Source organism: Labrus bergylta, chromosome 6 (genome assembly GCF_963930695.1).
Source record: "Labrus bergylta chromosome 6, fLabBer1.1, whole genome shotgun sequence".
NCBI classification, from domain to species: Eukaryota; Metazoa; Chordata; class Actinopteri; order Labriformes; family Labridae; genus Labrus; species Labrus bergylta.
Window position 1 is genome coordinate 32,503,161 of NC_089200.1, and position 13,844 is coordinate 32,517,004.

Here is a 13,844-nt window from a genome sequence, read left to right on the forward strand (position 1 = left end):
TTCCAAATGTTTGAAATTCCCCGTAGTTTTGCATCCTAAGAATCGTGTCTTGTACTCACATCCTCCTCGCTCTGTGTCTGATCGGGAAATAAACGATCTCAAATATAAAACATGCAGTAAAAGGTAACAGAGCAGTGTCGCTCAGTGCCTCTTGTCAGCAGACTGTTGTCATGGAGACAGGACAGACGTGCAGCGCTTTTCTTCTCAGTGCATAAACGCCTCATGGAAACACTCCTGAGCGTACAGCCAGAGCTTTTCTGCCCGCAAAGATCACTAGGTGGACACGTGGCCTTTTTCTCCCAATTAGATCAAATAGCCATGATGTTGCTAAAGCCTGCATATCTGTCATTAAAATCTAAAAAGGAGGGGCGCTGGTGTATGTAAAATTAAATTAAATTAAATCTAAAAAGGACGCAGTGAACTCGCTATCCAGGCACCCCAACAATGCACCTCATCTTTTCCTTACAGAACGATACATTGTGTACAACAGACTCGTGGTTAAAGAGTCAAATGTTGAACCACCCCCAGCTCTAGTCTCTGACGGCTGTTTTCATGAAGAACATTGTTTTCAGCAATAATTGAATCTAACCTCCGGTGTTTGTCACCTTCCTGTCCAACAGGAAGTAGACCAACTCCACGTCCACGGGTAAAAGACAACACAAGGTTCACCCTTGTTTTAGAACAAGCTTTATCCACTTGGTGTTTCTCCTCACTCTGATTATATTTTCTCTTCTATGCTGCTACGTCCACGTCTGTCATATTCACCGGTTTGAATCTCGTCCAATCACTGAATTGTATACACTCCTAAACTCACCTGCTGCGCTCTCATTGGCTGGAGGAAACACACTAGCTCCGCCCAGAAACATCCCAAGTCAACCAAAACAAAGCAGAACAGTAAAATCCAGTCAGAGGACAGAGTCTCTGCAGACACAGTCACCACCACACATGTATGGAGGCCCAGAAGAGACGATGGAGCAGCTTTACTTTAGGAGAAGTCTGTCTTTTATTTTGAAGGAACAAGCGGCTGACTCTGTCTTTACTTTAGGAGAAGTCTGTATTTTATTTTGAAGGAACAAGCTGCTGACTGTCTTTAAGGAAACATGACATTGTTACAGATGTGCGTGCCCAAAATCCTGCCTCCTCCCCTGACCTTTAATGATTTTAATGTCCTATAAATAATCCCTGATATTGTAAGTGTTCATGTATAACATTTATCTATTTGTTTCTTTGTCTAGTGTACGACAGCCAAGGCTTCCTTGTGAAGCTGGATAGAAGTCTGTAAGTACATTTACCTGTTTATGTTTCACTTTTGACCAAGAGTCAAGGAACCCATCTATCGGGTTTTTTATGTCATTGAGGATAAATAATTTTTGTGTCTTAAGTATTGTAGTTAATATTTGTGTTTGTAAACCTTCCTGACTTCATTCCTCCACGTCTGCAGGCCTTTGGAGCTGTTGTACAAATACGGCAATCTCAGCGAAGGAGCCTGTAAGCCGGGTTATGCAGCTGCCAAGATGTCTGCCATTTATCCAAAGTAAGAGCATGGACCTTAGGGCGCGGTCACACTGGCCATCCGTACCGTACCCAAGAACGATTGCCCAGCCCGCAGCGCTATTTCCCTGCTGGCCGGCGCGGCCCGCGGTCACACTACACAGGACTATCCGTGCCTAAGCACGATTACCTCTTGTACATAACGTCTTAATACAACACATGCACGCTTTATGCTATTATGAAGCGTGCTCAGTTTACAAACAGGCAGACGAGAGAGAGAGAGAGAGAGCGAGAGAAAGAGACGCGCAGTCGAGTCTGCACATCAGAGAACAACACAGAGCATGACAGCTACTTTACTGACTTTACAGCTTATTTTAAGCCATTTTAATCAGACACAGCCATAAATAAATTTAAAAATAAATAGACGCGCTGCGAGTCCGTGCGGGAGTCCGCAGATACAGACATGAAACTCTGGATTTCTCCATAATGAAGACTGTCAGTGTTGTGTATGAACTACACTGACTACCTAATTCCGTACTCGTGCTAGTGCATGAAGTGTACCGTGCCTGAGCACGATGCGGAGCGGTCACACTAGTCAAACGAACTGGACTTTAGCGTTGAAGCGTGCTTGGGCATGGTACGGATGGCCAGTGTGACCGTGCCCTTATTTGTGTTTTTTAAACAAGGGACATCATTCATGTCTGTTAGATTCATACAATCACTGGTCCATCCCATTCCTCTGATTTGTTGATTGATTTCAGCATTTGAAAAGTTCCACTCGATATTCTGTTATTTATAGGAGTTCAGCATCAGCATGAACATTATTCAAACAAAGCTACGAGATGTTTCAGTTTTGATTCAAGCAATGCCTCTCAACCGGTGCATTTACAAGAGGGATGTACGGACAGTTGACCTCCTCTCTCTCCCGCTCTCTCCCGCTCTCTCCCTCTCTCACCCTCTCCCTCTCTCACCCTCTCTCTCCCTCTCTCTCTCTCTCTCTCTCTCTCTCTCTCGCTCTCTCTCCCTCTCTTCCTTGCTCTCTCTCTCCCTCTCTCTCTCTTGCTCTCGGGGCTGAACTGAACTACCTAATTCTCCAACTACATGCTTACAATCTGGACGAAATCAAGTGTTCTCAGTAAACCAGTCCTACTTTATAAAGAAATCTTTTTGAGCTCAGAGTGGTTTATGGAGGGAAGATCCCATTTCTGCTTCTGCATTATTTAAGAACAAAGTAGTTCCCACATTGAGAAAGCCCCTCAGCTGGTTATGTTTTTAGAGAGATGTTTAAAATGAGTCAGAAGATGCAATGGTCTGAATGGGCCCATGTGTTGTGAAAGTCTATTTATGTCCTCCTCTGCTCTGCTGTTGTCCCAGTGCGTGAGAAAACCTCAGGCCAGTTCACTTACCCGCCTACTCATCGCCAGAGACACGCAACCCTCAAACCCACCAGGGCCTTGAGACGGCAGCATTAATGAAGTGTGCTCTCAGAGTCCAGATTGTAACCTGTTAGAATAACACAGGAGGATTTCCTACGGAGGAAAAAGTGGTAAAAATGCCCCAGGCATCCTTGACCCATTTGCTCTGCTGTCTTGACGCAGTTATTTCCTCTGCAGCAGCTGACAGCAGGTCAGCTAATGACCATGTGCTGCCAAACAACTGTGGCTGAAGCAGAGATCGTGCTAACAGAGTGTTTTCTGTCTGAACTGAAGATGATCCACCTTGGGCACTAAAAAAGCAAGAAAATCCTGCACAAAATGAGCATCATTTTCACAGTTTGAGATAAATCAAATCTTTATCCGTCTAAAACGTTTCCGTCTCAGCTGCTAGGTGACCGTATTGCGATAAAGCTAATGTGACATGAAGCTAACAGACTCCTGGTAATAGCCCTGTTCAGACTGCCATTTCAAGCCGGGATATTTACACCCATGTGATGTCTCATCTTCAATCTGAATGGCGCTGAGGCGTAATGCCGGGACGAAGTGATCCTCCATTACACCCCCAAGTGAGGAGATATCTAAGAGGGTACCCTGCCCAAGCATGAAACAGTTCCTTGGCCCTGGCATGGATGGAAGAGTTGCTCTTCAGCACAGTACAGAAGCTCAAGTGATCAAGAGTCAAATGTTCTCTGGACCCCTCCCTAATCGCACCAGTGATGGCATGTCATCACTCAACCGCTGGCTGTCGAGGTGGTGTCCAGCACACGATGTGGGCTTCATGGATAACTGGCAGTCTTTTTGGGGAAAATCTGGTCTGCTAGCTAGAGACGGCATCCATCCCACTTTTGACGGTGCAGCTCTATTATCTAGAAACATAGCAGAGGTTATTAGTCCAAAACCTTGACAACAACACAGAGTTCAGGAGGCAGAGCTGCAGTCTTACACGCTTCTCTGGGCCTCCCTTAGATCTGTCTCCCAGTCACTATAGCTGTAATTCTGAATCGAACTGTAGTTATACTATAGGTACTGTGTCTGTTCCCTGGCCCAGACCCGTTTTTATAAGTCATCCAAACGTAAATATAAAAGGCGTCAATCATAAAAATCTGAGGGGGGTGACAGATATATTTGTGAACGATTGCAGTCCTTCCCCCCATTTAGCTCTTTATTATGAATTTAATCAAATGTGAACATCCTCATTTTGCTATATCATCATGTCAGAGGTGATTGCAGTGGACATGTTCCACTTGGAATATTCCCGTGCTACTGATATTAAAAATCGATTTCATCATCAGCTTCGATGCAGTCTGTTTCCAAAGATGAAAACCTACAAAGGATCTGGATCGACTTAAAGAGTGTTTCTGTAACCGAGTCATCCCCCGGCAGCTTCAGCACATCGTGCTTTCATGTTCAGGATGACATAACGAACCTTAAATTAGCTTTGATTTGGCTAAACAAAACAGCTGCTAATCAGTACAAAATAACACTAAAGCACTGTTAAGTAATCAGGTACTAATGATGCATCTTGACTTTTTGCCTCCGTTTTGTACAGCAAGTGTCTCACTGTGTGCGAAGGTATTTATCCAGCTTGACTATAAACGACAGGGAGGAAGTCCACCTTACCTGCCGTGTGGCCCTGTGATTAAAAGATGCTTAAAAAACACAATGCAACTTTGAAGGAACAAACAAATGGAAACACTTATACACAAAGTCTGATTTCAACCTGGAATCGAATGTGCAGCCCAGACTCACACACGTTGTTGTTGTTGGTCAGATTTAATATCAGTAGCATGAGAATATTCAAAGTGGATTATTTCCTGCAGTATCAGGCAATCACCTCTGAGACGATGACAGAGCAAAATTAGGATGTTCACATTTGACTAAATGCATAATAAAGAGCTAAATGTAAAAGAAAAACAAGATGGGGGAGAACTGCAATCGTTCACAAATATTATCTGTAAAAGGACTTGAGCTTGTATATTTCTTTTGTCATCTTCTGACTACTCGAAGCTCTTCTACACTACAGGTCACACCTACACATTCACACCCTGATGGTAGAGGCTGCTGAGTAAAGAGTCCATCAGTATTAACTCATCCATTCATACACATTCACACCCTGATGGTAGAGGCTGCTGAGTAAAGAGTCCATCAGTATTAACTCATCCATTCATACACATTCACACACCGATGGTAGAGGCTGCTGTGTAAAGAGTCCATCAGTATTAACTCATCCATTCATACACATTCACACACCGATGGTAGAGGCTGCTGTGTAAAGAGTCCATCAGTATTAACTCATCCATTCATACACATTCACACACTGATGGTAGAGGCTGCTGTGTAAAGAGTCCATCAGTATTCATCCATTCATATGTCACAGATGAAGCAGCGGGAGCAATTCGGTGTAAAAAAGCTCAAGTTCATTCACTATTTACCATTCTGGCCAAAATATAACAACAAACACTTTGAAACGTCCACCACACATTAGAAGTATAATGAACAAAACAAGCGCAACACGACATGCCGCCCAGTAATCATTGAATCTGGATGATCTTGTCTTCATGATCATGGAAAGACTGAAAATGGAAACCCGGTTGATTGCAAAGATGCACCAGATCAAACTATTAGTTTTGACCTCATGTACACTCATCATTTCAAAGTGTGTGAAACATAAAACCCTAATGCAATATTACCCTCCCTGAGTATGTTAGTTCATGTGTGTTTCATTGTTGCAGACTGAGGTCAGTATGTCGGATGTTTATTTGATATTTTGGCTAAAGTTATCTTTTTGCAGGTGTGTTGTTGGTCAATGAATGACTAACAGTATAGTACAATAATATGTTCACAGACATTCAAACTTACAATCAGGAAATGTCCTGATAAGGGCACTCGTATTGTCTCCCAGGTACCACCTCCGACTGCCTTAAACACAGCTCCCCCACATTCTGCTCTCCTGAGTCCGCTCAGTGGCAGATACATCCGTTTAATCCTCCTCTACCTCACACTGGTCTCTGAGTTTGTTTTGGGTCTTGGTGCAGGTATGCTCAGACAGACTGGATTATGTGGAAACATGATGCTCTAAATCCTCTTAAGTCTTCTTCCATTAATCGGTACATCTACGTCGGGGCGTCAGGTTCCTGGGCAGATAGAGCATCGATGAAATCCAGGTCTTCATTCAGACTTGTCCTAACTCACTTTACTTTATATCAACAGGTTTGCCAAACTGGAGCCCATGTTCCTTGATCCGAATTACAAGCGGTACGCCAAAATTGTTGATTATTCGCCTCCGTTTGGTGTGAAGTCTCAAGGTAAGACCACACATATGTGACCGTGCTATTCCAGGTACTTGATAGTACTTGGTAAGATAGTAAAGACCAGACATTGAAAAGAGTGGTATGTTGGTCCTCATGGAGGGTCTTGCATACAGTCAGACAGATTTACAAGCAAACAGCCTTTCTATATAAGCAGCTCACAAAGCTCATCAGTAAAGGTTTTAATAATCCAACCCTCAAGACTGAAGCAATGCAACAAGTTTATTCAGGAAACACCTGTTGGTTTTTTGCTATCATTCATTTACACTGAATGATAGCAGATTTCAGACATTTCCAAGTCACCTTTATTAGTTAAAAAAAACAGCAATGAGCTTGTTTCCTGTTTAGCATGGACACATGATGAATTAGACATGGCATCAGGCAGCATATTTTAGATGTCAGCTAGGTCAGGGAGAACAAAAACATTTCTTTGCATGGTCATCATTTCCACATATCCATATGTGTATTTAAATCTGTAGGTCAATGTGTGATGTCATAAGGTGGATATTATGATGCATTCATGCGCTGCTCGGGTGGTCCAAGTTTCCAAGTTGGGAAGTCGTTCTTCCGACTTCAGTGTGTTCACATGATTTCAGTTCGTAAAGTCGGAATGTTGTAACAACAGCACAAACAAGCGTTGATGCTACAAAGAAGAAGATCAGTGAAATGTTTCTGGTAAAAGTTATATTTGAGCACAAAGTTGATATGCAATACCTGAATTAATTAAAAGTATGTTAACATTAACAAAACATATTTTGCCCCCCATTTGATAACGATTATGACGTCAAGTCAGGAAGTCGGGCACCTCATTCTTTTCCGGGTTTCCGAGTTGTTGTTCCGACTTGAGCAGGTGTTCAAGGGCATTTTAAACTCGGAAACTCGTTTTTCCGATTTGTCCGACACCACATGAATGCAACATTACTTTGGACTCCTAAGCTGAGCTGTCTGAGAGTTTGTTAAAGTGAAATGAGACATTCAAAGATGCAGCAGTGTCCTTCTTTTACATCACTGAGACTACAGGGAGACACTGAGGACCACTATCTACGGTGAGCCTGAAGGGACAAAATAACATGAGATTAATCAAGATTAACTAGTTCATGCTGACAGCTTCTTTTTTTTTAACAAAACATTTTAAGCAGTAACAATATCTACAATACATGTTTTATTATATTAGTCATCAACACTTTTCTGTCGTCTTCATTAATGATGACATCATCATGGCCTTACTTCCCTTCCACAGTTAGCTCTATTCTCTGTAAGAGGGTGTTTAAAAAAGGCTTTTCCCTCAGCTGGTCTGCATGCTCACTCTCCACCGTACAGTTCCTGGTTCTGTGTGTACCCCTCTCTTGAAGGAAGGGGATACACACAGCACTGGTACCAGGACTGCCCCCCCCACACCATCACAGGAATAAATGTCAGCCCAGCCAGCTGTTAGCTTCCTAACAGTCTGGAGGAAAGTTTAATTTAACGTTACTCGAAGTCTTGTTGTTTTCTTGTTCTGCCTCTTCTCTCTCCTTCCTGCAGAGAAGATCATAGATATTCTTCTATCAGCTACTAAGAACTACGGCCTCGGGGAAGAACTTGACAGGCAAGTTAATCAACATATCCCCTTTGTCATTGTCTCAGACCTCTGTGCTACTAAAGTTAGGAACTATGTAGGGATGCAACAATACACAGTTTTCCGTCTGATTGGAGAATCAGCTGGTGGCTGCTTTCATTACAGCCTGCTAACATGACAGCCTGCTAACACGCCAGCCTGCTCACACACCAGCCTGCTAACATGACGGCCTGCTAACATGCCAGCCTGCTAACACACCAGCCTGCTAACACACCAGCCTGCTCACACACCAGCCTGCTAACGTGACAGCCTGCTAACACACCAGCCTGCTCACACGCCAGCCTGCTAACACGCCAGCCTGCTAACACACCAGCCTGCTAACGAGACAGCCCGCTAACGAGACTGCCTGCTAAAGTAACAGCTTGATAGCATTACAGCTTGCTAATTTAACAACAAAAATATTTTGTTAACCTTTTTCTCTTCATTTTCTTTTTACTCTACCAAAACATCCCCACATCACTGATTTGACTTGTTATCTCATACTGCTGCGTCCCCTAACCGCTCGCCATGTTCAAGTTATATTTGATGCCAGTATTGTCAGCTCTAGGGGGATGGGCTTCCTTAATCCAAGCGCATAAATGCAGACGCACAGACAGCCATTTCAAATACCTTGCATGGATGCTTGTACGCAAAACCGTGAAGAAAATACTGAAGCCTCCGCTCTTTTCCAGCAACACACCTCTATCTCCTCTGTGTTCGCACAGAGGAGTTTAGCACAAACAGTGGACAAAATTGTCCTTGATTCGAGCTGATGCTCCGCCCCACGGGTTAATTAAGGTCAAATACATCGGTAGAAATCAGGAATGTAGTCCGCCAAGTCTGTCAGTCATAAGCTCTGATAGTATTGAATCACTGTTTATTTCCACTGTGGGTGAAAGTTTTTGTCTTTATAAGGACTCTGACCCTGTTTTCATCAGCCAGCTGAGACAATTAGGACAGCGTTTATTTTTCCATCCAACATCCACAAAAGACGCATGTTGTACATCTTTTTAAATATACAATTTATTAAAACACGCATTGTCTTCTAATAAAAAATATATTACACTTATAGAGTGCTTTACTGAATACTTGAAGGCGCTTAACAAAGAACAACAGGGAAACAAAACAAAGGAGTGATAATGTCAGAGACGGGGGATGAGAACAGAGTCTGTTGGTGGTTGCAGACCGTGTAGAAGAGGTGACTTTAGGGATTTCCTAAGAGGTGGAGAGGGAGGGGAGAGTCTCTGATGGTTTTTGGGAGTGAGTTCCAGAAGTTGGGAGCAGCAATGGAGAAGGCACTGTCCCCCCCAGGACCGATGGTTAGTCCTGCAGGAGGGGGGCAGGAGGATTGCATCAGCAGACCTGAGGTTATCTTATGTCGGACGGGTGAGGGAGTGTGTGAGAAGGCGAGCGGCAGGATTGTGGATATATTGTAGTACTTCTGGTTTTCAGAAGTCTCAAACCTGAATGAATGAGTGAAGATGTGCATTAAAGATAGTCGTTTCTGTCTGTGTTGATTGTTATCTTAATCACTGACACCGATCAGCAAAGACAATCTGCTCTAATGATTCTACAGACAGAACAGTGATTATAACACTTAGACTGATACTTGAGCCCGGTGTACGCTTTACAATTTCAGGCCGATTTAGACCCGATTTTTGAGCCATAGGACTCATTTTGAATCGCCCGACGTCAATCGTTGAATTCAATTCAAAAAACTTTATTTGTCCCCAGGGGGCAATTCAAAGGCACACAGAGCAGTAAATTAACAACAGTGCAAGTAAACGAAACATTTTAACCTAAATATAAAGTGTCAATTTAAATACAACTTAAAGCTTAAACTTAACTTAAAATACAAAATATAAAAGAGTAGATATAAGTGGACAGTGATCGGACTAACAGATGTAAACAGATGTAACCATAACTATGTGCAGTAGTGACCAGATGTAAATAGAACTATGTGCAGTAAATGAGAAATAAATAAATATATACAGAGTTATGCAAGTAGACTGGTAGTAGATCATGCAGTGTTGACTGAGGCACGAAGGCCGATCACCTCTCGATCAGCTGCTTCCATCAGTCGGATGAATTTCATTTATTATTTCCCAACATGTATGTCTGTGTTTTATTTAAGTGTTAACCTAACACCAAGACTTCCTGGAAGGCTGATCTCATGTTTCCTCGATCATAGCTCCTCAGAGTTAGCTCCTCCTCGATCCTCGGTTCAAGCGAGAATCGAGGAGAGAGGAAACGGAAAATAAGAGACATGAGAAGTACCCATAGTCCTCTAAGCGGGCGGCCCAGGTTTGAATCAAGACCTGTGGTTCCTTTCCCGCATGTCATTCCCCTCTGACTCTGTCCACTGTCTTATAAAATAAAGACATAAAAAGCCCAAAAATAAAACTTGATAGAAACAGAAGTGAAGTAATAGCACATCATAATGCTTCATCCTGGCTGTGTTACAGTATGAGCTGTAAGACGTGCATCATCATAGGGAACGGAGGAATCCTCGCCAACAAGTCTCTGGGACCGAGAATCGATGAGATCGATGTTGTGGTCAGGTACGTAAAGACACAAATAATCTACATCCTACCCATTGCTAGGCCAGTGAAAATTGCAATGTGTGATAACTTTGTTCAACGTAATATTTCAATAACAACGTGACGCCATAAAGACATTTGAACAATAATGGATAATAAAAAACAAGCAATAAGAACTAGAACATGTTTTATGGCTGTGCAGTTGTGATTGTTGGTGTTGCTGTGTGCTGCAGGTTGAACGAGGCCCCAGTGAAAGGTTTTGAGAAAGACGTCGGCTCCAAGACCACCATGAGGATCACCTACCCAGAGGGGGCCATCCAGAAGACGGAACGCTACGAGTCACAGTCCCTGTTTGTCCTGTCCGCCTTCAAAGCTCTCGACCTCAGGTGGCTTCGATACATGGTCTTCAACCAGAGGCTGGTAAGGCAGAGGAACATGTTTAATTTGTGGATGTTCTCAGGAGTTTGTGACATGGATCACTTTGATATTCACTCAGCTTCACAACGTGCAACTGTTTTTTTTAACATATTTTGATATGTACTACATTTACAAAAGCTTTTCCATATCCCTTTAATAGAGCTTTCACACCTGCAGAAAGCTCCTGAAAAACTCCTTATACTTCCAGGAGCAGCTGCATTCTACAATTCACTTAGCAGATGCTTTTATCCAAAGCGACGTACATCAGAGAGTAAGTACAACACAAGCAAGGATCTAGAAAAAAGGGAACAATGTCAGTAAGAGCAAACGATAAGCTTTGAGTCCGATTGGACACACAGGTGCTGACAGGAAGTGACCAGAGGCAAAGCACACTGTGACAGCAGTTCTTGAGAGCTCTAATCAGTATGTGCGGCATGTGTGAACGCAAACAGTCAAATATATCACGATCAACAGGATACCCCGTGCACAGCCAACCTATTTACTTAGGTGCCGGTCGGTTGCAGAACCATAAAATGAAAAAATCAAAAGTCTGAAAATGACTTCACCTCATTTTATTGTGAGCGAACAATGCATTTGGCCTATAGCTTCCTCAGGCTGGCCCAGCATCATCACGAGCATACACACGTGTGTAAAACATATATGGTCACATGACCAATCATCACAATATAGATTATTATTCCGGGTTAAAGGAGAAATATAACGTGCTTCAAACAACAAACAACTTATTTATCACTCTTCACCCGGAGTTTCTCCTCCAGCCTCCTCGTATTTATTCTGCAGAAAGTCAGAGTGAGCTGATGTGAGAACACAGCAGGATATAATCAGGAGAATTCACCTGGAGCCAGTGGGGAGGGGGTGGTGACCTTTATTCCCTGTGATCACTGCACGACCATAGACTGTCTGCACGCCACCTCTACCATCTCTGTGCTCTAATGAACCTCCTGCTGCATGTTTCCTGTTCTCCAGTATGTTCTTCTCCACTCTTTAGTTCACATTGAGATTCTCTTTAACTACACGTAGCATTGATACAAACACACATATTCTCATCAAAGCATCGTTAGCGGAGTCTGCTGCTTAGTCGCCACTCTTATCCTTCATCAAATCAAAACTGATGAGTCATCAAAACATTCACCCCCCGTACAGTGTGTCCATCGAGACATGAGCTAATCACACCTATTTGTTTTTTTGAACCAGGCTGTAAACATGTTAATCTCTGCTGTAAAAACAGGCTTTTTAGAATGGGTGTCTATGTGACTTCCTGTGCTTCTGCAGCCAGCCTCTAGTGGACACTCTGGGAACTGCAGGATTTTACACTTAAGCGTCGGATTCATTATTCAACACTGGAGGTTGTTGCTTGTTAGGAACATGTTTTATTGGAGCACCAGTGTCTTAGTGGTTAGTCTGCGAGCCCCATGTACAAAGAGTGTTGCTCTCAAAGCGGGCAGCCCGGGTTCAAATCCAGTATGTGGCTCCTTTCCTGCGTGTACAAACAATGGCCGTTGGCAGCAGCAGTCTTCTCGCCCGTGTTTCTTCTCGGTGAGTGTTGTGTTACTGTGTTATCAACCTTGGAGAATGCAGCCATGTCCTTGAGTTAAAGATAACAGTTGTAATAGTACCTGCAGTATGCCATGTGAAGCTTCAAGAATAGACTGTTCACTCACACACATTCACAAATTAACACATCAACAAAGTTATCTTCCTGAGCCACATATAGACAGGAAGCAGCTTGTTAAAGAGGGTATTTCTAAACCCATTTACATATTTTTGATTGTAAATACTTCAAAGTACATCTTGTTGCAATGCTTGTTCCTGACACTTAAAGGTTCATCTTGTTATTCTCAGTGTCTGGAAAAAAGAGAGATTTATTACTTCTAGCTCTGAGTATAAAGTCTGTCATCTGTTGACGTCTACCTCCAGCATCTCACCTTATGTGAGTTTCAGGTGTGTACAGTATGTTCCATAAACTTACATACAAACCTGCACACTTTCACATCTGCACTCCTGATAATATCTAGATCATTTCAGGACTACTGCTCCTTGACTTTAGTTTATGACACATTGAGCCATTGAGTCAATTTAAATGTCGCAGAAGTGTAACAGGGGACGAAGTGATCCCCCCTCTGTACCGTCTTCTGGAGGTAGTAACGAAGTGTTACAGAGGAGAGGCGGTACCATGGAAGCCAGTGGGGGAGAGCAGAGCTGTGTGTGTGTGTGCGTGCATGTCTGACTGTGTGTTTATGTGGAGCTCCTGCTGTGCCAAATCGCAAACATCCAGACGCCAACATTACAGCGTCGCAGAATCAATATGAACGGTACAAAGACGTGATGGCGGCTGAGCTTAGTTACGGCACTTTTGCTAAAAAAGAAAGTCTTCATTTTAGATCTGGATTGACCTTGCGATTGGATCTCGATTCCCTCGTCTGCATTCAGATAAAAATAGATTTTCTGTACAAAAATCACCAAGTGCTCAAGTGCGTTTTTAAGCTGGTAAATGGCAGAGAGGGATTGGATGAAGGAGAGAGAGACAGCAGTAAGGAGAAGGTCTAAAGACTTTAATTGATCATGTGGCCTGATGTTTGTCTGTAGGTCTGTGGTTTATAAATGAGGACATCTCCTCACTGTGCTGCACATTCTTATAAACATGATTAAAATGGTAAACTGCTCAGAGCACTTACACACTACAAGGCTCGACTTTTTACCATCTTTTCTCCCTCATGAGGTCATAATGGTGCATTTAAAGCAAACGGTGGTAAACTGGTCAGTTAATAAAGCTTGTAGAGCGCTGGACTGATTGAAAGTGAGTGACGAGCGAAGGGAGGCAGTGAGAATTTTAACGTTTTTTTTCTCTCTGAGAGATCCCCTAAAATCACACTGCATCTTATATACCGGTGTGACTTTATGGTAATAGAAATTTGATCTTGGCACATTAACTGTATTCCAAGGTTGCTTGGTGTAGACTTATAAATATTGGCACATATTCACTGATGTGTTATTAAAGAGATGTGAGAGTTGCTGGTCATTTGATGGTAAATGG

General features: G+C 42.9%; 1 protein-coding gene across 4 annotated transcripts in view; it reads left to right on the forward strand.

Moving 5' to 3' along the window:
• The window catches only part of st3gal3a (ST3 beta-galactoside alpha-2,3-sialyltransferase 3a), a 29,712-nt gene that overhangs the window by 7,854 nt on the left and 8,014 nt on the right, over positions 1-13,844 (forward strand). For 2 of the 4 annotated variants that reach the window (XM_065956232.1, XM_065956231.1), the window contains 7 exons: positions 1,236-1,278; positions 1,442-1,534; positions 6,138-6,232; positions 7,760-7,823; positions 10,298-10,393; positions 10,606-10,792; positions 10,950-11,060. In XM_065956232.1, the coding sequence (XP_065812304.1) occupies positions 1,236-1,278; positions 1,442-1,534; positions 6,138-6,232; positions 7,760-7,823; positions 10,298-10,393; positions 10,606-10,792; positions 10,950-11,060 (689 nt within the window). The remainder of the gene's footprint in view (positions 1-1,235; positions 1,279-1,441; positions 1,535-6,137; positions 6,233-7,759; positions 7,824-10,297; positions 10,394-10,605; positions 10,793-10,949; positions 11,061-13,844) is intronic. The other 2 variants (XM_065956233.1, XM_020658585.3) reach the window with 2 other exon arrangements.